A 23833-nucleotide genomic window follows, 5' to 3' on the forward strand; every position below is an offset into this window, starting at 1 on the left:
AAAAAAAAAATACAGTTTGGCATTGTTATTTCTATCGTCATCTTTGACGCATAAGTACCAAACCTCTCTTGTAGCAAAGAGAGACATTGTAGCACTTTGGACTACACCTGTTATCTGTTGCAACTGACTATTCATTTATGAGGCTGAAAACGTGGGTAGCGAGCTAGTTTGGAACTACAGGAACTACAAAGAAACGTGTCCGCCCAACCCCTGACCCCCTCTGCGTCATTTTGCCGGGAATGCTGCACCACGTGTCTCCAGCCGGTCTGCGTGCAACTCTGATTCATTACTTTTCATTCTGAAACGAGTCTGGGCAGGGAGTAGACCTCCAAGATGGCGGCGCGGTGGGGAACAGGCGAGGAGACTTTAACAGCGTGCAATATGGACTTTTTCCCTTTGGATACACTAGACGAGGTAACGAAAATGTTTTATTCTTTATTTCCTAGCATCTGGGTCCACTGTTAGTAGTGTTTGGGTGACTTTTGGGCGGCAGAGTGCTCATCTGTACGGGATGTACTGTGCACGAGAAAGTGACACGTGGATGCAACTGTAGCATAACAACTATAACTCACTGAAAAGGCGCGTCTTATTTAGTGATTGTTGCAGCTTTATGACTCCGTGGTCTCATGTTTTGATAAATAATGCTCGTTGGTTAAATTTGCTTGCATTCATGGACGTTTGGTAATGCTAGCTGGTGAGTCAGTGTAGCTTGGCTGGCCGGCTGGCTAAGTGAATGAGGGAGGTTTTCTCTGACATAAAGCCAACAAGCGGTTAAATATCATCGTGACAGTTGTGCAGTGTTATCAGTAGTTGGCCTGATATTGCCTCCAGTTGTGTAGATGATATCAATATTACGCTTTTAGTCTCATTTGCTGCACTTTTTACCCAATAGTCTTGCTCTTCATCCACAGATACACACGTGGCAATAAAAATCGCATTAACCCTGCCCGATTATTTTACAGTCCTTCAACTTAATACAATATAGTATATATAATAACCACTGAAATACGTGTTTTGTAAACAGAGTTATTTGCTCGACAGTTGATCTGATGCTTTATTAATTTAGCTGTGTAGTTTACATGCTTTGCGCTATCATTGTGCAGTAAAGTGTCAACACTCAGGGATGATGATGATGCTGTTTTATATTTAATATTGTACGTACTCATACTCACACTGGCACTGCTGTTATATGCAAGTTTTCATTCAAACTTAACTCTGTGTACACATGTGGTTTAGTGGGGGATCACATGTTGGATTCCTCCACACATGCGCACGAGAGACCGTCGAATTAAAGCTCACAAGCCGTTCCCTCGGAGTCCGCGAACTGTGGTTTTGTTAACACGTTGACGTGTTAATTTGTGCATTAAAGTGAAGATTTTTGCTTTTTAGTCGCATGAATTTAAGCCAGCAGTGGAAGAAGAGCTAAAGGCCCTGCTTCTGGTTTGTTGTAGTGCAACACGTGGGTTTGGGTGGCCTGTCGTTGGACGGGGTGAGGCGAGGATCAAACATGTCTGCACGCTTTGTGCATGTGTAGATAGAAACACGTGGGGCTCTGTTAGACCACTGCATGGCGACATTAAGTTAATTTTGTCGGTTATGTTTCCAGTGACAGGAGGGCCCGTTTGTAGAAGTTATTGCCATGTTTATGGTTCTGGAAGATTACCCGAAGATTAGTTTTACACCAAGTCAGCCAACATCATATCAAAGCACATGCTAATACATGTTACACTGGTCAAACTTGTCTTGGTATTCACAGAACATGCTACTAGTATGTGCATAATTTAAGTAATGATTCAGGGTTTTTTTCTTTTGTTTTTTTAATTCATACATTTATATTAATTGTAAAGCAGATCCAGTTGTGTTTATGTACAGAATAGCCTCTGCTATTTTGTTTTTCCTCCTCCCGCAAGTTGGAATTAAAAACGTGTGCCCTCCTTTGCCCGCTGAGGTTTCCTTTTCAGGCTCTTGTTTATAAATGCCTCACTTGAGCCATGGCCATGAAAATGAATGGAGGAGATTTGTTGACCTGTTTCTCTGTTTACCTTTTGTGCACACTGTTCTTTATGTGGTTTTTTTGAAATGACACAAAAGTCCACTCGTGATGGTGAGGCAGCCCAGTGGTCCATTAGTGACACTGCAATGGCGCCTCGCCTTGAAAGGTTTGGAGGAATGTGGAAGTTTTGGTTTTTTTTACTTGTGCATATATGGGTTTGTTTGTTTGTTTGTTTGTTTCTTTTTAAAGCAACAGTTGGTTATTGATTTGACTGCTTATTTCAGATGTGACATTTGTTTGCTCTCCCCCTCTTTAGACTGATGAGCTGAGCTCCGGAGAAACTCTGGAGGCCCTTCAAAGCTGCTTAGATCTGTCCTTCTTTGAGGACACACCAACAATAGAGGCAAGACTAACTTCACATTGTGTAGCATTACGTTTTTATCAACTTCAAGGAGTTATACAGTATTGTAAGCTCTGTATATTACACTATCTAATGTCCCAGACTCTGACCTAATTGTTTGTTTTGATCCTTTATATAGTCTAAAGTCCTAGATGATGACAATGAAGCCACGCTGCTAACAGCCTTGACAGAGATTCTTGACAATGTAGAAGATGAGAACCTGTCTCCGTTTGACATACTGCCTGACTCAGACCTGCTGTCAGGTCAAAGGGGCAGGGAACAGTCTCCGGTTAGTGCCCAGCTGTTGTACATGTGTCTGGAATTATCTCTGCTCTCAACATTCCCCAATCTGATCTTTGAACACAGGACAGAGAGTGGAACGCTCTGCTAACCTCTGAACATACCTCTTAGCTAGTTAACATCAGTATTTTTTTCTTGTTCACTCTCTAGCTCAGGAAATTACTGGGTTTATCACGTTCCCCTACAGAGAAAGACGCACCATCTAGGCCTTTATCAACTGGAAAGGTAGCGTCTTCCTATTTATAGTAATGTAAATAATCTTGTACTGTAGGCAGATTTTAACCGGATAGTTATGTTCCCATTTATACTCAGAGCCTCCCTAGGATACAGAAAAACTCTATGCAGAGGAGTGATGGGGAGGAAGAGGAAGACGGCTCCCTCACGCTGAGCCCAGTTGGGCCTGACTCATGTCCTGACGCTGACCTGCTAGACTGGGAGAGTCTGTCCCTCCTACATCCTCTTACCTTGGAGCAGACAAATGAAGACGGTGTCTCGATTAGCCTGGGCGACCTGGTCAGACATATCCAACCCTACTGCTTGTCGGTATGTGTGGAGAATGAGGCAGGGGAACAGATTATGCCCGAAGGAGGCATAGTGCTTGAGGTTGTGGACCGGGGGGAAAATGGAGAACCCATCCTGGCCATCCCAGACATGAATCTATCTGTTAAAGAGCAGCTTTCAGAAAAAGAGCAGAAAGTTTCAGATGAAGCAGAAGACAGTTCGGAGCATATAGTTGTTGATGATGAAGACGATGTAACGGTCAACGAGGCACCCATGAAAATCACATCCCCACAAATAACAGGAGTGTGTTTAGATGTAAAAGATGAGAAGACCATTAAGAGCCAAATGGAAAAAATTAAAGAGAAAAGTCCATCCAGGAGGAAAAAGAAAAAGAAATGCAAGCAACAGTCTGATCCTTATCCTGTGGAAGGAAGAGTCCTTCGGAGTGGCACCGCAAGAAATGCAGCACAGGAACTGCCCAAAGAGCCCAAAAGAAAATCTGTCAAAGAAGAAAAGAAACAAAAACTCCCAAAAGTTCCTCCTGCCTCAACCCAAGTTCCATCGCTGGTAAAACCTAAAGAAAAAGAGCTATGCCAAACTGAAACTCAACCTCAGACCTCCACTACAGCAGTAATCAGTGAAGTGACTGTGCAACAAACTAAAGTTAAATCTCTGTCCTCTAGACAGGACACAGTGCCGTTAAGTGCTAAACCTGGGAAGAGTGAAGACAGTTATTCACCCACAACAATGAGTTCTCAGGATCCCAGTGAAGCTTCACAACAGCCAGTCCAAGCCCCCACTGAGCTCGGGAATGTATTAGCAGCTCCCCCTGTTTCCCTCTCTCCGGTGTCTTCAGAGATCCAGACAGCTGCTCCCATCTCTGTGACTCCCGAGGTGATGCCGAGTGCTAGTGAGGCCGTCCCTCCCGTGGCTCCGACAGTCCCAGAGCCCAAACCCAAAGCACTTAGTTTACAGGAGTATAGACGGCTTAGACAACAGAAAAGGCCTGCTCCAGTGGAAAAGCAACACAATAATAGCACCAAGTGGCCTAGCCTCCCAGAGCTTCCCAAAGAGCTTCCCCCTATTCCCTGCCTGCCTAACCCAAGCCCCAAGGATCCTCGACGTCCCATCACCCAGCCGGCAAAAAAGGAGGTGGAGGAGGTCAAACCTGCATGGCAACCAAGAGGACCATGTGCACCACCGACCCCCGAGGCACTGCTGGCTCCACCTGCCTACATGGTTGCCCCTTCCAGCAAGGTTTCAGCTGCTACTTCAGTTCCTAAACCCCAACAAACACCTGAAACGCCCAGTCTGCCTCAGAAAAATCCTGTTCTGGTTCCTAATGTAGTTAAAGATTCAGCCATGCCCCAAAACATCACTACTCAGCCTGCAGAACCTAATGTGCCTAAAAACTTTGGGGCTCCTAACACTCAGCTCGCATCTTCAGTAGATGGGAAATGTTCTCCTGCTCTTTCAGGAGGGATGGATGGAGTAGATGGAGTCCCCATCTCTCAGCCTGTATCTCCTAAGTGTGAAGAGCGCACCAAGACCACTCTTAAAACCACTACAGATGAAATAAAACCCACTGCTGCTACCGGATCTCTTCCCAGTGTCCCCCAGAAGACCACTGTGGTTTCCCAGAAAGTGCCTGAGGTCACTGCTCTCACTTCCTTAATTAACACCATTGCATCTGATAGCAAGTCCTCCAAATCCACAGCTGACGGTACCCAGCTGTGTTCCACTCCAGCTGCTAGTCTCTCGGACTCCCAGAGTCTAAAAACAAAACCAGTTGTTGCTGAAACTAAAGAAACACCCACAACACCAGTGGAAGCCCAAAGAGCAAAGAGCTCCACACAGGAGCTGATTGAAGCATTCACAAGTGAAATAGGTGAGCTTAAAGTTAAACTTGTGTTTTAAAAGCTTTAGTTTGTTTTTAGGAATAGAAACATTCTCATACCTTCTTTCCTTTTTTGTTTTTAAGTATTGTCTTTCTTTGACAAGAGTAATTCACTGATATGCTATAAACTGTTGTCAGTGTCACAACTTTGCTGACTTGAACTCACTGTGCTTAATCTGCTCCAGTGGCAGGCTGATGTGCAGGAATCCAATATTAGGGATTATAAATTGTCTACTGTTAGAAAGCAGGAAAATGCACAGTGTCACTTTAAAAATCGTACCAGATGTGCTCTTCAGGACTGTTACGTACAATAATCTGTTTCCTGGCTGTCGCGTTTTCAGCTGAGCCTTTGTCCTCTGTGTCCAGTCTATTCTCTGTACCGCTGTAGTTCTGCTCAGTTTGAGTGTTACTGTGAAAGGAGCTTTTGTGTACTGCATTATAGTACATGTAATAGTTTAAGGGGGGCTTTTTTTGCCCACTTAAAGTGCCATGTTTTTGGCCTCTGCTTAACTACAGTTCTAAATAATACTTAAAGTAGGCTTCAGTTCAATCTTTCACACTCTGATTTTTAAAATGAGCAGTTTTAACTCCTGAATCGTCAAGGTCACTCTCCCTTTAAGCCAGCTTTCTTCTGATTGGCTGCTGCTTGTAAACAACAGCTTTGAACAGCAGGTGGGTGGAGCTTCTGTGCTCACACCCCAGGTGGAGATGGCCATATTAATGATGTCCATTATCAGTGAATTCATTCAGAGCCACGAGTAGAACTAAGTGTCTGAAGCCTGATCATTTGGGTTTACGTACACATGCTGACATTATTTAAACTTTGGCCATGTTTGAGCATCCACTATTGCTGGCAGTATATCTATGAGAGAAAATAAAGAAAAGCTCAGCAGTTTGCCTAGCATCATTCTGTTATAATCACATAATGACCTTTATTTACAGGTATTGAAGCTGCTGATCTGACCAGTTTACTGGAGCAGTTTGAGGAAACCCAAGGTAATTAATAATGCTTCAGCTTTCTCTGTACCCACTCCATCTCAGAGGTTTCGTTTGAACGTTTTGCACACTCGGTTTTATTTTACTTCCTTGAATTATAATTAGATGGGTGTTTAGGCCAGTAGCTCAGTGTGTCACATAGTGAAGTACCAAGCTAAATGTGGTCAGAGGATCAGTTTTCCTGGTTTTGTAACAGTGCAATGTAGTATGCAAGCTTGCAGCCCCATCTTTGGTTAGCAGTAGTGGATTAGTGGGTAGGAGTTGTGATTGACTTCGGGAGATAGGCAGACTTTCAACATCTCCTGAAGCTGTGTGCTAAACAGGGGTTCATGCATGAACTTTCCTTTTGTTTGCAAATCACATACAAGAACCGCCTTGTAGTTGGTCTGTTACTATGGTAAATGGATGAATTCCAAGCTTGTGTGTTTCTAATCAAGCCTTTTGTTTAAATCAAAGATAGTGGGGCATCTCTGTTTTTAACTGTAACATTCCCCTTTAAGAGAGATGGATGCTGCAGAGGCCAGAGAAGCTGCTCTGCACTTGTCTGCTCAGCTACTGGAATTCTGCCCCGTCTGCAAATCCATTTAACTCGAGCCCTTCTGTCTTTGTTTGAGCGGATGTACAAGGCCTGACTTATGTCAAGTGTTTGGGTTTTTTTTTTTATGCGCTTTATGTAGCTGCTGACTATTTCCAGTCCTATGGAAAATAAGCCCTGTACTAAAAACATTTCCACTGAGAGTTTTTAACCTCACTTTGTGCACTGATGCACTAACTTTTCTATTCCTTCCCCCTTCAGCCAAAGAGGAGCAATGTGTGTCGGAGGTCTCTGGTAGAGCAGCAGCTGTAGGAAACTCGAGGTGAGTTACCCTACAGCCCTGACGCTGCTCTGTGTGAGTGAGTAACTGTCTGTGAGAGTGAAAACCGTTTGATTTGTGTGACAGATTGTGTATGTGAGGAGGTGGTCCAAGTCCACCTCATGCCAAGACCTACCGCAAATCCTGCCAGTGCCTGGCAGCACTAAGGGCCATCTCGGGCTGGGCTGAAGACCACCGAGGTTTGACCTACGCTGTTTACCGCTGATATACTAACATACGCCTGTGCTTGCTCGGCAGTGTCGAACTGGTTCCAGAGAAGTCTGTTGTGGAACGTGTAAAAGCTAGTGACATCTCAAGCACTACAGGTAAATGAGCATTTTGACCTGAACTAAAACATGAGTTCATGAAGTTGCATAATTAAATACTATAAAGAAAAGTGACTGATGTTTACCTCTTTGAAGGTTTAATTTAGAGATGTTTTGTCTTCTCAAATGCTTCGTTTATGTCAGTGTATACAGAAGTCTGAAGTACTCATGATATTTCCCTCTGCTTCAGCTCTGACACCTCCAGCCACTCCTCCTCATCAAATGTGGAAACCCCTGGCAGCTGTGGCCCTGCTTGGGAAGAGCAAAGCCTCCGAAGCCTCCAAGTCGAGCCCCTCCAAAGTTATCCAGATAGAAGCTCGGCCTCTGCCCTCAGTCATGCCACGTAGCAAACCCACGCTCGCTGCTGCCACTGTAGCCCCCGATTTGGCGTGCATGGATCATGACTATTGCCTTCCCAACAAAGGCACTCCCACTGCAGAGCCAGGCAAGCGTTGGAATATTAAACAGCAGTCTTTTATCACCATTAAACCCATCAGGCAACATACTCCAACCACTACACAAACAACCCCAGCTGCCCTGGCATCATCTCTCCAATCTACCATGAATCAGGCGGTTTTAACCAAAACACAAGTTTGTCCAGTAAAGCCCCTGGAGCCCAAGGCAAATAGGTTGGACGAAAGCTCTGTTATGGAGACTCCAGATGCTTCTCCTACTCGGCCGGAGACTGAATTGAAGGAAAGGAGCCCGAGGAGAGGTCCGTTGGGAAGGTCGTACCGTCGCCATGCTGCTTCTCGCACACCCAGCCCCAGATGTAGTCCTGAAGAGAGGACCAGAGGCCGGTCTAGAAAAAGATCACATCATTCTCCCAGTCCAATGTCCAGCTGTTCAGAGTCAGACTCCGATTCTTCTAGATCTCGGTCTAGATCACACTCTCCAACAAAGAAAAGGTTTGTCCCTTTGCAAAAAGTGTTTGATTCAGATGCATTAAACCTCTTCACTGATGGGTAATGATTTCTCTTTTCCTTCTTTTTGATTTTTAGGTATCGTCACCAGAGCAGTTCCAGCTCCTCATCCCATTCCTCCTATCGGCCTTCTGTGTCCCGCTCTCCTCCCAGAAGGAGAAGGTATTCCTATTCATCTTCTCGTTCTGGCTCTTGGAGTCGCTCCAGATCACGATCTCGGTCCCCTCAAAGACGGGATCAGTGGAGTAAAGGCAGACGTTTGTACAGGTACAGTACTGTGACTTCTCTTGGTAGCTGTTTCATTTGTGCCCTACATATACTTTGAGAAACCTTGAAATGACGAGTAAAGGCTTCAACTTTTCTTCTTCAGTCCCTCATATCGGCCCAGCTATGGTCATGCTCCAAAGCCAAATGCGGAAGAGGTGAAGAGACGCAAGGAGAAAGCCATTGTAAGTTAATTATTCTAGGTATAATTAAGTGAAATGATTCCAGTAGTTATGATGTAAAACTGATGGACTCTCTTCCAGGAGGAGCGCCGCGTTGTTTACGTTGGTAAAATCCGGGGAACGATGACCCAAAAAGAACTAAAAGAGCGCTTCTCCTATTTTGGCGAGATTGAAGAATGTACCCTGCACTTTAGAGACCATGGGTAAGTAAGCTCCTCGTATTATACATGCAAACATCTTACGTCACCACTTTTTCTTAGCATAGAGCTTTTGGGAAGGTTTTATAAATGAGAAAGCTGCACTGTCTTTGAACCTTCTTGGTCTTGTCTATGACCTCTTAGGCCAAGCTACAGTGCTAAAGCAAATTCAGGCTTGTTCATAACTGGAGCTTCCTGGCATCACCACCAGGTGGCTCTTTTAAAAGCAAGTTACATCTTGAAGCTATGTGCGAGTCCTGTTGCTGCCCTCTCTGCTCAAACTAAAAATGAGGAGGAGTTAAACTTTTGGTCATCTGCCACAGGGACAACTACGGCTTTGTGACTTATTACAACACCAGGGATGCTTTCACAGCGATTGAGAATGGAAGTAAACTGCGCAAGCCTGACGAGTTGCCGTTTGATCTCTGTTTCGGTGGAAGGAGACAGTTCTGCCAGAGCAACTATGCCGACTTAGGTATGCTTTTAAATTTCCAGATGCAAAAAAAGTTTCTGCGTAACTCTTTGATTTTTTTCCTCTTCTTATTTTTAATGCAATTCCGTCTCTATAATCATTTCAGATTCGAGTCGAGAGTACGAGCCAACGCCTGCAAAAGGCAAGTATCATGCACTAGACTTCGACACTTTACTGAGGCAGGCCCAGCAGAATCAGAAGAGGTAACAGGAGGCCTGCAGCAGGACGCAGCAGATATTTACCTCAGAGCTGACGATGGCTCCTCACCTGCAACACTGTTTACAGTTTAGCTGTTGCATTAGGGATTTGTTTTTTGTTCTTTTTGTAATGTTGTTTCTGCAAGCTAACACCTTCTATTGAAGTGAAGATTTATAATGAAAAAAGCAAAAGGAGGCAAAAAAATTGAATAAATACAACAATAATTTTTTAAAAAGTTTATTTAAATGTACAATTGAACTTGAATTTTATGGAGAGGGAATTGTTTTTAAAAGGGTGGAATAAGTAGAATGGCGCTCCCTAATTATTGGGAGGAAGATGTATTACATTGTAATGTATTACAGACCTCAATAAAAGAAAAATAAAATAAAAATAAAAACAGTTTTCTTCCTTTTTTTTTTCTCACTGTTTTTAATTTAATTTTAATTTATAATTTGTCTGTGATGTAATTGTTAATTTCATGGAATATGTGATGGTTCAGACTTGGTGCTTTGGTTTCAGGGTCCGAGTGAATTCATTACTTCAAGGTTTGTAATTCTGAAGAAGAAAAGAGTTGAGTACTATAGCAGTGGCTCATTTCTGCTAAGCGTCCCAGTGGGCTGGTATACTAAATGAAAGAACCCCAGAACTGTTCAGCTAAATGTGCTTATTAATGTCATTGGTTAAACTTGAGATTTAACCAGCATTTCCTGCTGTGGTAATCATTGTGTTTTGTAAAAAGGTGAAATTCTCTCCCTGTCATAGCTTTCTGCACAACCCCAATGAAAAAGAGCCATGTTTAATATTAGGTGTCACACTGCCACAAGCCTGTTGCATGGATTTTGTCATATTTTTAATGTGTGTGTTGCAAAGTTTTCCATTCAGTTACATTTTTAGGTCACTTTATACCATAAGTTAAAGATCTTACTGTATTGGGGAGAGAACCCAAACAATTTAATGAGTCTGCACTGTCACGAAGTGCTGTGACAGTGCATCACAGCAAGGGCTACAGCATACTAAGCCTATGGCACCCTAACCTGATCCAGCCCAAACTATAAGCTTTATCAAAAACAAAGGTTTTAAGCCACATTTAAAGGATACAGAGGGTGTCTGCCTCCTAAATCTGAACTGGGAGCTGATTCCACTGGAGCGGGGCATGATAGCTAAATATGAAAACTTGTTTCCACCACTGAAACAAAACGTAATACTTTGAACCCGATCCATAATTCCAAATTTCAACTAACTTACTTCAAATATCAAGTTATTTTCACAGAGAACGGAGTAAGTCAAACTAATGCGATAACCTGAAATCTTGACTACGGATGGAAATTTTTCTTCAGTGGTGGAAATGAGCTTCCATAGCTGAACGCTGTGCCTCCTGTTCTACTTTTAGAAACTCCAGGAACCACATGTAGGCCTGCAGCCTGAGAGCAAAGTGCTTTATTAGGATAATATCGCACTAAGGTCTTCAAAATATGCATTTAACTACTGCAGAGACTCCACCCATCCTACATCCACCTGTTTGACCACTGCCCTCAGGGAGATGCTACAGGTCCAGCCAAACCAGGACTAACACACTCTGGAACAGTTTTTTTCCACAAGCCATCAGCTGTACTGAACACACACATCAGCACCTCTCACACATAAACACCACCACCACACAAGACAAGTGCAATACCTCAAAGCAACCTTGCACATCTGTATAAAGCGTTAATATGTGTATAGTTGGCATTTTTAGATTTGTTTATTGTTAGCTACTTATTTGTTTTATTGCTATTTATTATAAATGCTGATAGGAGAGTGTTGCTTCTAATTTAACATAGGGATCTTGATTTGACAGCTATCCACTATTTTAATCATTTGTTATATTCCTTTTGATACTCTTTTTCTATTCTTTATGCAATTCTTTCATTAACTTTTCTTGGCTAGCATCAAAGACTGTGTAAAAAAAAACCTGTACAAATCTATTCAGGGCCATTGAATTTATTTTTTGTCCTGACTAGTTGACCTAATCTTTGGACTCACCCCCTGAATATTGTAAAAACTCGCAACCCTGTTTTGTAGTCATTGTAGTAAAGCACGCTGTGTACTGTGCAAAAGTATAACTGGATTATCTTGACGATTTGGAACAAAGCATGTGCATTTTGCTGACACAGATCATAAACAGATGAGCAGCACCTCCCCTCTGTTTGAAAGTGGTGTTGGAGCTTAGCTGCATTCCTAATATGGGCTGGAATTTCAAGATATTACACAGCCGGCGAGATGTTCAACGCAGCCGACCAACAGAGCGAATAATTGCCACCCTCTTGTGTATTTGATAAATACGTGCACACTTTGTATCCCCGCTCATTGATAAATGAGAGAGATTGATGATGTTGTGGGTAATCACGCATAAATCATTATCATTATCATTATCATATTTACCATCATTATTGCTACATATCTGACTACTATTAAGTTTATTGCGTAAAAAACGGATGTCGTTATAATTTTGATGTACATTTTGCCCACAACTGGTGTGTACAAATGTACAAAGGAGGCTTATTCAATCATGCCGTGAGCTGAGGTGTAGGCTATCTCTTTAACTGTGTAAAATCTTTGCGGTGTTTTGTCACGTACATCTAGTTGTGACTGGTTTGAACTGGTCTCGTGAGCATGCGCACTTGGTGTAAACAGGAAGAAACGACGTAAAGTAGGTTAAATCCACCCATAAAGAAGAGAAAATGCACGGACAGCCACGAGCGAGTGTTTGGTTTTTGTTTACATATTAGCCAAACTAAATGATGATTTGTACCACCTGATAGTAATTTATATCACAGCTTGTAAAACCGGTCGGGGTTTTTGTTTCGAAAAACTTGATAGATTCCTTGCGTTAGCTAACATTGGGCTCAGAGTGACGCGGTTTATTTCCACCAGGTTTGCCTGGCAGCATTCGCCTGCTGACCTACATTTGAAAATATTCCCTGGGTTCTTCGCAAAATTTCGTGACTTTTGTATCGAGCGAAACCTCGAAAAATGGTTCAAAAAGAAAATACGTTAGAGACTCCTCAAGTGGATGGTGAGCCGAGCCCCAGCCCAGTCTCCGGAGAGTCTTGTGCAGAGGCCCCTGGCCCGGTGGAAGAGACTGTGATCGGAGTCGAAACGACGGGCCTCAGAAAATTTATAAGCGGAGTCGTGGAAGGTAATGTTGGAGAAAGATTATGTATGTAGTTTGGTATCGTCACATATATAAATAAATGATAAATTTGTATCTTAAAATGCAAATATGCTGCTTAATAAAAAAAAATTACCCTTTTAAAATTTCATAGGCTTACGTATATATACAACACGATCTAGTTAATCGCATCAGAAGCTAGGCGTCGAAATGCTGCAGTAATTCCGCTGTCTGACTGTACATAATGAACACAGTGCTACACTTCATGAATTTAAAAGGGACGTCTTTATTTGGGCACATTCCTGAGTAATTCAGAAGATCAGTATTAAGCACATTCAAGCACGTCTGCACCAAGGGGCAAATTGTCGAAGCGGCTAAGCAGCTCGCTGTGCATGCAGGAAACGCACATCAGGACTGCAGGGTGCGTGGAAACTGAATGTCATGTTTTCTAACGCAGGCTTTTATGGGCGGCCATGGACAATGGAACAGAGGAAAGAGCTGTTCAGGAGGTACTGTAGCTCATTTAAGACTGCATGTTGACAGCATTATATAGCAGGGTAACTCGGATTGTTTTAATGAGTCTGAAAAAATGATTTTCACAGGCAGCAGAAATGGGGACTGAATACATACCTTTATGCACCCAAAGATGACTGCAAACACAGAATGTTCTGGAGGGAGCTGTATTCAGTGGAGGAAGCAGGTGATTACCAAGAATGTCTTTGGGGAGAAGGGGAATGATTGTATGATACTTTTAAAGTGAGCCAATTGCATATTAATTATAAATGCACAATAATTTACACTTTTGTTTTTCTCCTAGAGCAACTCATGACGTTAATTGGTGCTGCTAATGAGCATGGGATAGAGTTCATCTATGCCATTTCCCCTGGATTAGATATTACCTTCTCCAACCAGAAAGAGGTTTCTGCACTCAAGAGGAAACTTGATCAGGTATTGCAGCATTTTTATGAAGAACGCATTAAAATCCTTCTTGATGGATATCTACAGCAGTTTTCTGTATTTTACTATGTCATTTCTTCCCTTTCAGGTTTCACACTTTGGCTGCAAGTCCTTTGCCTTACTTTTTGATGATATTGACCACAACATGTGCCCTGCTGATAAAGAAGTGTTCAGTTCTTTTGCACACGCTCAGGTTTCTATCACCAATGAAATCTACCAATATCTTGGGGAGCCTGAAACCTTTCTCTTCTGTCCCACAGGTAACTTGTTTTCCTTGTTTTTGTACCTGCCTTATTTGCTCATTTTGTGTGTGTTTGCTCTACTTGCTCACTTATTTTTCTCACCGTCAAATTCAGAGTACTGTGGAACATTTTGCTACCCAAGTGTTCCTCAGTCCCCCTACCTCCACACAGTAGGAGAGAAGCTTCTGCCTGGCATTGATGTGCTATGGACAGGCAAGTCTAATAGCTTCCCTTGAAATTGCAAACCTATTCATACATGTCTATGTTGAAGACTTAAAAAGAATAATTATTTGGATATGTTGACTTTTCTGTAGGCCCCAAAGTGGTTTCCAAAGACATCACAGTGGAGTCTATTGAAGAGGTGTCAAAAATCCTGAGAAGAGCCCCAGTAATCTGGGACAATATTCATGCCAATGATTATGACCAGAAGAGACTTTTCTTGGGTCCCTACAAGGGCCGCTCCACAGAGCTCATCCCCAGACTGAAGGGAGTCCTCACCAATCCAAACTGCGAGTTTGAATCCAACTTTGTAGCAATCCACACTTTGGCTACCTGGTACAAGTCTAATATGAACGGTGTGCGCAAGGATGTGGTCATGAGTAAGCAACAGAGACTTATTTCTTTTGTTTGTTTGTTTAGTTATTCTGCAAATTTCAAAGCATACCACAGACAGAAAAGATCCAGCTTGAAATGAGTGGGTAAAATGCCTAATAACAGATACCACAAGACTCACCCTAGATGTGCTAGAGAGAATAAAATGTACTTCGTTAAGCAATAAGGAAGGAGGGGAAAAATGAAGATCAGTATCAAATAATTTTATCAAAACCCTTTATGCCTTTTGAGGCAAAGGGGTAATTTAACAAAAATAAAACACATAGGGTTTTGAAAATTTGGGTGGGGGTGTACTTATAGTTAGCTGGGGAAATGTAACACCTGATGTAAGGTTTATCAAAACTAGGAAAACATTTCTGAAGTCTGGTTTTAATATACTGTACATCTATTTAAGCTAAGTAATGCTTATACAAGCACACATGGAGTGAAAAGAATCCTGAGCATTGGATTTCTTAAACGCCTTTCATTAAGTTTAGGCCTCAGCTCCTCATATCAAAGTCTGAAGTCATGGGTTGGTACACAATCTTTAGTTACAAGGATTTTAAAGTTTCCAAAAGTGTCATTATCAGTGTAATACTTATTTTATGTTGATGCAGTATAATCTCTCATTATGAAGTTACTGTCATCTTGCACTGAAATCCAGATTATTAATGGATGTACTTCTCTGCTTTTTTTCTCCCCACCTTGCCCCTTTACCAGCTGATGGTGAGGACAGCACCGTTTCTATCCAGATTAAGTTGGAGAATGAAGGCAGTGATGAAGAACTTGAGACAGACATGCTCTATAGCCCACAACTTGCTCTAAAACTGGCTCTCACAGAATGGCTTGGGGAGTTTGGTGTGCCTCACCAATACAACAGTAAGTTTAATCTTCCTTTTTTTTTTTTTGTTAATAGAGTTTTTAGCAGCATCACCTGAAATGCCTAAAAACCATGCCGTATGCACTGACACTCTGTTCTCACAGGCCGGCAGGTGCCTCAGAGTGGTGCCAAAGGCACGGGCATAGATGTGTCATCCATGACCGCTCCCTCTCTTTGCTCCTCAACAACGGTCACAACTGTGTTCCAGCAGCCCATCATGTCTCCAGCAATGCCTCCTCTGTGCCTGGATCCAATCTCACTTCCTTTGGCAAAAAGACCTCAGGAGGAAGAGGAGGTGGAGTTTGCATTATGACACAGTTGTAGCACTTGTGTGACCTTAACGAGTACTTTTAGCAATCGAGTTTTCTGTTCATCCAGCTCATCACCCAATAAAAGAACCATTGGGTCATTGATTAAAGTATTTGTCCTCTCTTTATAGTCTCGTACAATCCAGACAGAGGATTATACCAGACTATCTACAGGTACTTTAACTTTTTACTGGGCATGTGCAGGTGGAGGTGGAAAAGAAGGATTCAGATGAGGAGCCCATGGAGATGGTGGTTGAGAAGCAAGATGAGGCAGAGCCAGAAGCCGAAGTCGACCCAGAAGAGAAGCATGCAGGTCCTATTTTAGCTGACAAGATGGCCGAGGACCTCAAACCTATGGATACAGACAAAGAGAGTCTGGCAGAGTCCAAATCCCCTGAGGAGTCAATTCAAGAGGACTCTGGTAGTGATATCGCCCCTATGCAGACAGATGATCAGCTCAAACAGGTGCTGCAAACATTAGTGAGTCATTTCTCCTTTATATCTGCATTTGAAGGCAAAAACCAAATTAAAATGCTTGCAAAGTCTCATTGCTGATTTGGGTCCACAGGAAGTGTTTGTACCAGGGCCCAACGAAAAGGCGCTGTTCACAGCAGAGCCTCTTACCCTGGAGGACCTGTGCTTGCTGGCAGAGCTCTTTTATCTGCCTTATGAACATGGACCCAAGGCCATGCAAATGTTAAAGGAGTTCAACTGGCTAAGAGCCAACAGCAGTGTCGTTAGTGTCAACTGCAAGAGGAGAGAATCTGAAAAGGTGGGTGATTTTACTGAAACTTGCACATGGCGTGTGTTCAGAGAAGGAGGTCCATTAGATGGCTAGTCTGTTATCAACTAACCACGCTGTTCATGGTGCAGAAAACAAAATGGTGGCTGTGTAGTACCCATAGTGCCCATTGGGTGGTGTGGTTATGACAGCAAATGGTGTGCTTGCACTACAGTTTAGTGCTGTGCTTTTTGTGTAAACTATGGCTTCCCTTTCTATGCAGCTTGTTTTGCTTTTAGTTACATGTCACAGTGGAAAAGTACAGTTGTAAATAATTTCAACACTCATGGCCTATTGGGACACTTGTATATGATATGATGTCATAAGTGACGAGTGCTTTTTTTATTTTATTTTTTTCTTGTCTTCCTGCTACCACAACTCTGAAGTGGTTTGATGCTTGCCTTTTCCACCAGTATTTATCTTTTTCAAACACTGTGTTGAACACAGGTGACCGAATGGCAGTCACGGGCAGAAAAGTTTGAGGAGATGTGCTGCTCAGTCATCCAGATGTTCACACGGCTATCTAATACAGCTAACCGCACCATCCTGTATGACCTCTACCCTTACCTCTGGGACATCAAGAGCATCATTTCTATGGTCAAGTCTTTTGTCCAGTGGCTCGGTATGTATAAGGGGAACCACGGGGTCCTTATTGTTAGAGAGCAGTAGTTTAGCGTAGAGTCCATTCAAGTGTTGTAATCCTTTACCATTCTCAGGAACACAGTTGCATACAAATTACTAAAGCACATCATTTAAAAAAAAAAATTATAATAATGAAAGAACAAACGGTGTAATGATGGATCATTTAGCTGCATGGTTTCCATTCTAGACCTGGACTATGTTATTTTAAGAATGATATGAGACAACAATTTGAATAACAGTAATATTTATAATCTTCTGCATCAGTTAATGTAGGGTTAGTTTCTGGCAAATATCCCCAGCTGAAATTGGTAGCAGGTTATTTGATTAGTTTAGAAATGGGTTAGGTCAAATGCATCACATTTAAATGGATATAAATCTATTAATTGCTCTTTAATTTGTTGATTTTTTTTTTTCTTCTTTTTTCTAATCTGACTGAATGCTGCTTGCACTGCTGCTGTGCTCCCTTTTATTCCACAACAATTTGCTCCATGTTTGTCTAAACTGAGTATCTGTGGAGAAAATGTCCCAGCAGGGTTACTGCTGCTTGCTGTGTATCCAGTAACATCACTGCTGCGTTCCCACACAGACACTTGCTTCCATTTCTCCGTCTGTGGGGATGGGCACAGGGGAAATCCCAACCCCCCTCCCTTCCTCCATGCCCTAGCGCGCACGCGAGCTTGGAGAGCAAGTTGACTGACTCACTGTGGAAGGCCATTCTGGTGCATAAACAAGGAATCAGAAATATCTAAATTGTCCTTAATATGAATCACATGCATATATTACAAGAAGTCTTACACTTTTGCCTCACTGAGTAATCTCTACTATGAGGTTGTTGGATTTTTAAGCTACTGAATCATGTGCTCACTCTGTATCAGAGGAGAATGCATCACATTGTAAAAGAGGATATTCTTTCTTTCCCTCCCACTTTCATCTCTCTCTATCTTAAATTACTCTTTCAGGTGATGTCCTGTGATACAGCATGAGTGACATGGAGTCTTCTCATGACATCTCCATCTTTTCATGGAGTGTTTGTTTGTTAGTCTGAAGCACCAGCATGGCCTGTAGGTTACTCCCTGTAACCCAGTTTCATTCACAGGTTTCTGTCCTGTCCGGCTATATGGTAAAGCTGAGGTCTCTGGCCCACAGTACACAGCAGGCAGCATACCCACACTGGCAAATCCACATTAAAAGTCCACACTGCTGGCTTGATGCTTCAGTAAATGGTCTTAAACGCTCAAGCCTCACCAAAGAAGTTAAAGCCCCATAAATATAGTTACCTGCACGAAGTTCCCAAATATTGACTTCTGCTTTTGCTATTAGTATTCATTTCATCAGTCCCCATATTTTCCCCCCCAAGTGGAAGCTGTGCAGCCGGCACTTAGTCACAACCTCCCTGGTTATTGCACTGAGAACACTTACTAATAACTATTTTCTACTGTTTTCTCCCTTCACTATGTACAGATGGAAGAATCCACAGTACAAGTTTCTACTGCTATTGGATCGACAGTGGCCGATGTATGCACATGCAGGCGTTGTCTCTTATGTTCATGTATTAAATTGATCTTTGTAGTTTTATTTTAAAGCTAAAAATTTAAAAGTAAAGGAATGATTTGGAGGAAAGCAAGCTGCCCTCTGGATGAAGTCACATTTTGCGCAGCGATTTTAAAGTCTGAATACTAAGTGTTAACTCCCAAATTTCTCTTTGGCAGCATCTCTCTAACTTGTTTTTTTTGTTTCTGTCAGTAGGCCTGTAGAATTGGCTCAGACCAGCCAGATGCACTCACTCAAGGGACCTTACACTTGGTTTTATTTATATTTAATATGTAATATTTCTGAGTGGACTCACCCTAAAAAAGGGGGGCAGAAAGACAAAAGAACAAATGTTCCATGTTATTCTGCATAAATGTCACAGTGCTGGATCGGTGCAGTTGCACTACATAATCGGCTAGTCTTTTGCGGTACCCTTTGTGGTTTTTAATCTGGATATCCAGGTTCCCAGTTCCTTCCTGTGGCTGCATCTGTATGCTGTGTTGTCAGTTCATCAAAGGAAATGTTTTAGGTATCAGGGAGAGATTCACATGTAAAGCACTGTTAGGTGTCCTGCACGCGCGCTGCATTTGTCTGGTCACATGACAGGGCTTCTTGTCAACCAGGGATTGGTTTTTATTAGTGACTTGAATCAGAAGCTTGCTCATTTGTCTTTATATTGATTGGGTTTTAATAATAAGCTGAGAGGTCCTTTAAGTCTGGAAATGCTGGTCATGCTGCCTCTCGTCTTCCTGGTTTTTAATGACTTGTGCTACCCCATCATGTGACAAGGCAGATAAAATGAGAATGTGACTTCACACAAGGTGCTAATATCAGTGGGGTGACGGCAGCTAAAGCTTACTTTGGTAGCCCATAGACAGATTTTATGTTTTTTACACCCCCCCCCTCTCTCTGTATTGGTCATGAAGTCTGTCAGCTTCTCAAATGAGAATTACCCTCCTGAAACACTGAAAATGAAAGACCTGCATCAAATAACTTGCCACGTGGACACCATGTCACATGGAGCTTTTGGGTAACGTTTTGCATTTACAAAGGTGCAGAGCAGTTTTTTGTAAAAGTAATGTGCATCTTGCACCAGATTCCTTCTACCATATATAAGCTTTAGATGCTTGAGCCCCATTTGATTGTAAAATATATTCTCTACATATAATTCCAAATTGGGTCCTTTTTTTATGTTTTAATGATTTAAAAAAAATAAAAATAAATAAAAATTCATCAATATTTTGCTATTAGATACATATGACCCCCTTCATTCTCATCTCCCCACTCCCTTCATCTGTATCAGAGAGCCCCATCCTGTGGTAACAATGTCCGCTTGGCTCTGCTCCTAACAGGGTGTCGTAGTCAGTCCTCAGCACAGTTCCTTAGAGGAGACCAAGAGCCATGGGCCTTTAGGGGAGGTCTAGCAGGAGAGTTCCAGGTATCTAATGCACCGAATTTACAGCAATCAAATGGAAAAAAAGAGAAAAAAAGAGTGCTGTGAGCAAAGACGACGATGGTATTATGTGCGTAGGTATGAAGGGGTTTGGTCTGTCAAAGGTGAGCTGATTGCAGTGAGTTATGCTCACGACATCCAGGCTCCATCCCCTCCACTTGATCTCCAAATATGTTTGTGCCCTGGCATTACTTTGGGATATTGGCAGTATGTGTGAGGGGAGTGGGTGACCTGAATTCCATCCTGGGAGGGGAAAAAGGCAAACAAACTGAAAGCCAGTGTTTGGCGTGGCATCTTCTGATTGTGTTGCTGCTTCTGATCAATTTTGGTTTCTTTCAGCAACTGCCGAAGGAGATGCTGCTTTTCCCTGGCGCATGCAGCGCAAGCGAGTATGGTTAGGTTTTATTTTCATGACATATCATTTCTTTGCAGGAAAGCACAGCGCTCAAAGCCAGCCCTTTGCAAGCGCACGCGCAAGCATCGCAGCGCCAGCGAGAACGCAAGCACGTACGCGATGAGAGAACTCCATGATTAAACACATCAGTCCAGTCTAAAGTGGTGTTTCCAGCCCAGACTCCCAATGGCAACCAAAATGCTGTTGAGTGACTCAGTTGGCAATCATTTAATTCCCCGTTTTGGGTTTTTTGTTGCTTGGAGTTCTCTCTGTCTCTCTGCGCTAGCATCATTATTTTTCTCAACAGGAGGGTCCTGCGCAGCGAAGTATTGCGATGCCTTACAAAAGGGAAAGGAGCATCTCCTTCAGCCAGTAAAACCTTAGTCAGACCAAAACGCGAGCCTTTTTTTTTCTTTTTGTTATGTTTGCAAATGTCTGTTTGTAGTTGGTGCTGTGTTTCTTTAGCGAAAATGAGAAAGATGTGAGGTTTGCTCTTGTTGTCCACTGTCAGGTCAACAAGGAACAACACTTTATATACTTAAGTTGTCTTCAGACTCCAAAGCACTTTTCTGTCTTTAGTTCCTTTTGGGTTGATAGTGGTTCAACTTGGCAAACACACAGTGAGGCAGTCAGCCAGACTAGCACAACACCTTTTCCCTGTGAAACTGACCCTCCTTATTTTGATATCCACAGCGATTGTTGCCAATAGATGGGGCAAACGATCTTTTCTACCAACCTCCACCTTCATTGCCAACCTCAAAAATCTATACCATAAGGCCGTACTTTCCCAAAGATGAGGTGAGATACTTGTTGTTTTTGTTTGTTTGTTTTTTAGTTAAGCCACACTCCTGTAGTCCTTTTTATAACAGTTGTCAAGCACGGCAAAATTGTCTTAGTGTTACCATAAAAAGCTGGAATGTCTTGAAGGAATTTCTTTAGGTTTGGCACGTTTACTTGTTAATTGACTAGGTTTGCTTGATAAATGTCACAAAACAGTTTGTCACCAGACCTCAGATATTCGTATAAGTATCCTGTCATCTTCCCCTCATTTCTCATAAGTGTGATGTGACAAAATAATGAAGTTGCAACATGTCTGTCTTGGGCATCCACATGTTTTGTATGAAATTGATTTACTTCTGGAAAATCCCTTCTAACAAATATGTGACCATATTTTGTATTTCGTCACTTACTTAGTTCCTGAGTCTTTATTACATTATCTAGCAAACAAACCCCACCCTATAAGCAGTTTTTGCCAGGCCTTCAGCACTTTTTTTTTCAAATTTTGATGACCATGAAGCTGCGTATGGCCGACATGCGTTGAACACATTAAAACAAATGAAACAAAAAATGAGACGTAACATTGCATTCACAGGGGATGTTTAAATTTAATTTAAAAATGTGGGATTTATTATAAATATTGGATTTTTGTCTTTATATTGATTGTAGTGAAACGCTACAAAAGTCTGGACCAATATTAATGTAAACAGCAAGCTGAGTAATTCGCAGAATCCATATAACTTGTGAGCCACTTATTCAAGTAGAGTTAAAGTTGCTAAACTTGGTGTCAAGGCAACTGTTTCATTAACAGCTGTTATCGGTCTCATTATACAGACTGCAGTCTATAAAATATGTAAAGAGATGTACTGTGAAGGCACGGAGGATGTACCATTCTCTGATGACGATTCTGACCTCATAGGAGACAGGTAAGAAAAGGCACATGCATTTGTTTGCAGTCAACACATTTCCCCCTTCAGTGACTTATTAAGGCTTTAATCTGTGTTCGCAGGTTAGTAGGAGGTCTCCTGACACTAAGTTCAGACTATGGGTTTGTGTTGGAGGATGATGAAGGGATCTGTGGTTATGCTCTCGGCACCGTAGATGTTAAACCCTTTATCAAGAAATGCAAGTTGAGCTGGATTCCCTTCATGCAAGAGAAATACCACAAACCTGACTGTGATAAGGACCTCACAGAGGCTGAGGTATGCTTATAATCCATTTCTTTCTATCATAATATTGAGCGTCATGATTGTGCGTCCTTTTTATTAAGATTACTAAAGCACTCTTTCATTATTGTAGAAGATGATACTGAGTTTCCATGAAGAGGAGGAGGGTCTGCCGGACTCTTTCCTCTCCAACTTTCCCTCTCTCATCAAGGTTGACATTCACGCCAAAGTCACTGACCCCAGTGTGGCCAAAAGCATGATGGGCTGTCTGTTATCTTCTCTTAAGGCCAACGGTAGGTAGCAGCCAACCGTGTCTTTAGCCTCCTGCCTCATAACCACTCCATAGAAGTATTGATTCATTAAGTTTATTTTTCAAGTTTTAGTAAAGTGGAAAACAAAGGTTCACTTATCTACATGTAATGTGTGCATGAGGCCAAAGTCCAAAACGACAAGATTAGAAGCCTAGATGACTGTTTTTTATCATAAAGGCTTCTTTACCCCTTTTAGATTTAATGTAAATAAACCAAGGGTAGTGAAGTTTGGTTCTCTTTTCTGTGTCCTTTCTCTCTCAGGATCCCACGGCGCGTTCTGTAAGGTTCGACAGACTGATAAGCGAATGTTGGACTTCTATAGTAAGCTGGGATGCTTTGAAGTGGCCAAAATGGAGGGCTTTCCTAAAGACGTCATTATTATGGGCCGTAGCCTTTGAAGAAACATCCTGCAACAATAACGGACAGAGCGAGTTGACATAGTTTAAACGTGTTTGCTACCTTCATGAGAAAACTTTCATGGTGATTTTTATACCACGTTACCAATCTGGGCTCTTCTTAGGATTTGTGTGGAAGCACAGTGGATGCCTGTGCCCCCCCCTTAGATGTTTTGGCTCTACTGGATTCAGCACGTCAAAGGCCAAGGAGTGATCTGTAATCTCTTTCACTCAGTAACACACAAGTGGAACCCCTTCTCTGATCCCACTATTCCTTCCTAGGAGGAAGGAAGGAAAGAGGAAGGAAGAGATGACTCCTTGAGACCTTCTTAACCCACCTCCCTTTTTTTTTTTTTTTTTTTTTTTTTTTTTTTTTTTTTTTTTAAAAATCCAGTGGCCATTACATGAATTTTACCCGCATGCCTGAAATCAGCGTCTGTATCTGAAGGTGAAGGCTGAGCTGTGAAATGAGGGTAGCCTGCATCTAGTGTCGTAACTACCGCTACATCCTGCTTTCCCAGATGTGACATGGAGAAATGGTCGTTGGCTTAGGTGGAACATCTTTATGCAGGATGTGAAATGCTGTTTGAGAGTTTGCCTTTCGTTTTCACATCATGGTATTTTCGGTCGCTCCACCACATACTTGGAGATGGATGCCTTTTAGGTAGTGTTTCTGACAAAATTGATCTGAAGCACTGTGTGTGTACACATGAAGGGTGAACAGTTGTAGCTTTTTAAGGTTTTGCCAAGCC

General features: G+C 42.3%; 2 protein-coding genes and 1 non-coding gene across 6 annotated transcripts; all 3 read left to right on the forward strand.

Moving 5' to 3' along the window:
* Nucleotides 1-304: 304 nt before the first annotated feature.
* pprc1 (PPARG related coactivator 1) lies at nt 305-9882 on the forward strand. The gene is made up of 14 exons (XM_006807966.3): nt 305-414; nt 2310-2396; nt 2533-2682; nt 2844-2918; nt 3006-5082; nt 6034-6087; nt 6884-6944; nt 7200-7267; nt 7458-8175; nt 8269-8457; nt 8561-8639; nt 8718-8839; nt 9157-9308; nt 9412-9882. Exons 1-14 carry the CDS (start codon nt 334-336, stop codon nt 9510-9512), a joined length of 4014 nt encoding a protein of 1337 aa, XP_006808029.2. The 5' UTR covers nt 305-333; the 3' UTR covers nt 9513-9882.
* Nucleotides 8933-9072, forward strand: LOC118455717 (small nucleolar RNA SNORA50). Its single transcript, XR_004844245.1, has one exon. It is a non-coding gene; the product is annotated as a small nucleolar RNA SNORA50 (small nucleolar RNA).
* Nucleotides 9883-12163: 2281 nt separating the features above from the next.
* On the forward strand, nt 12164-23438 carry oga (O-GlcNAcase). Of its 4 annotated transcripts, none has more exons than XM_035915421.2 (19): nt 12164-12681; nt 13112-13163; nt 13257-13354; nt 13472-13602; nt 13700-13871; nt 13968-14066; nt 14168-14452; nt 15165-15323; nt 15429-15619; nt 15837-16112; nt 16201-16404; nt 16861-17035; nt 18517-18570; nt 19938-20023; nt 21126-21230; nt 22044-22135; nt 22219-22411; nt 22509-22668; nt 22948-23438. In XM_035915421.2, exons 1-19 carry the CDS (start codon nt 12516-12518, stop codon nt 23082-23084), a joined length of 2835 nt encoding a protein of 944 aa, XP_035771314.2. In that variant the 5' UTR covers nt 12164-12515; the 3' UTR covers nt 23085-23438. The 4 variants fall into 4 exon arrangements, with proteins under 4 accessions (XP_035771314.2, XP_035771315.2, XP_006808030.2 ...); XM_035915422.2 differs by having other exon boundaries at nt 15837-16097; XM_006807967.3 differs by lacking the exon at nt 18517-18570.
* The last annotated feature ends 395 nt before the right edge of the window (nt 23439-23833 follow it).

This window comes from Neolamprologus brichardi, chromosome 13 (assembly GCF_056152115.1).
Source record: "Neolamprologus brichardi isolate AB-2024 chromosome 13, ASM5615211v1, whole genome shotgun sequence".
NCBI lineage: Eukaryota > Metazoa > Chordata > Actinopteri > Cichliformes > Cichlidae > Neolamprologus > Neolamprologus brichardi.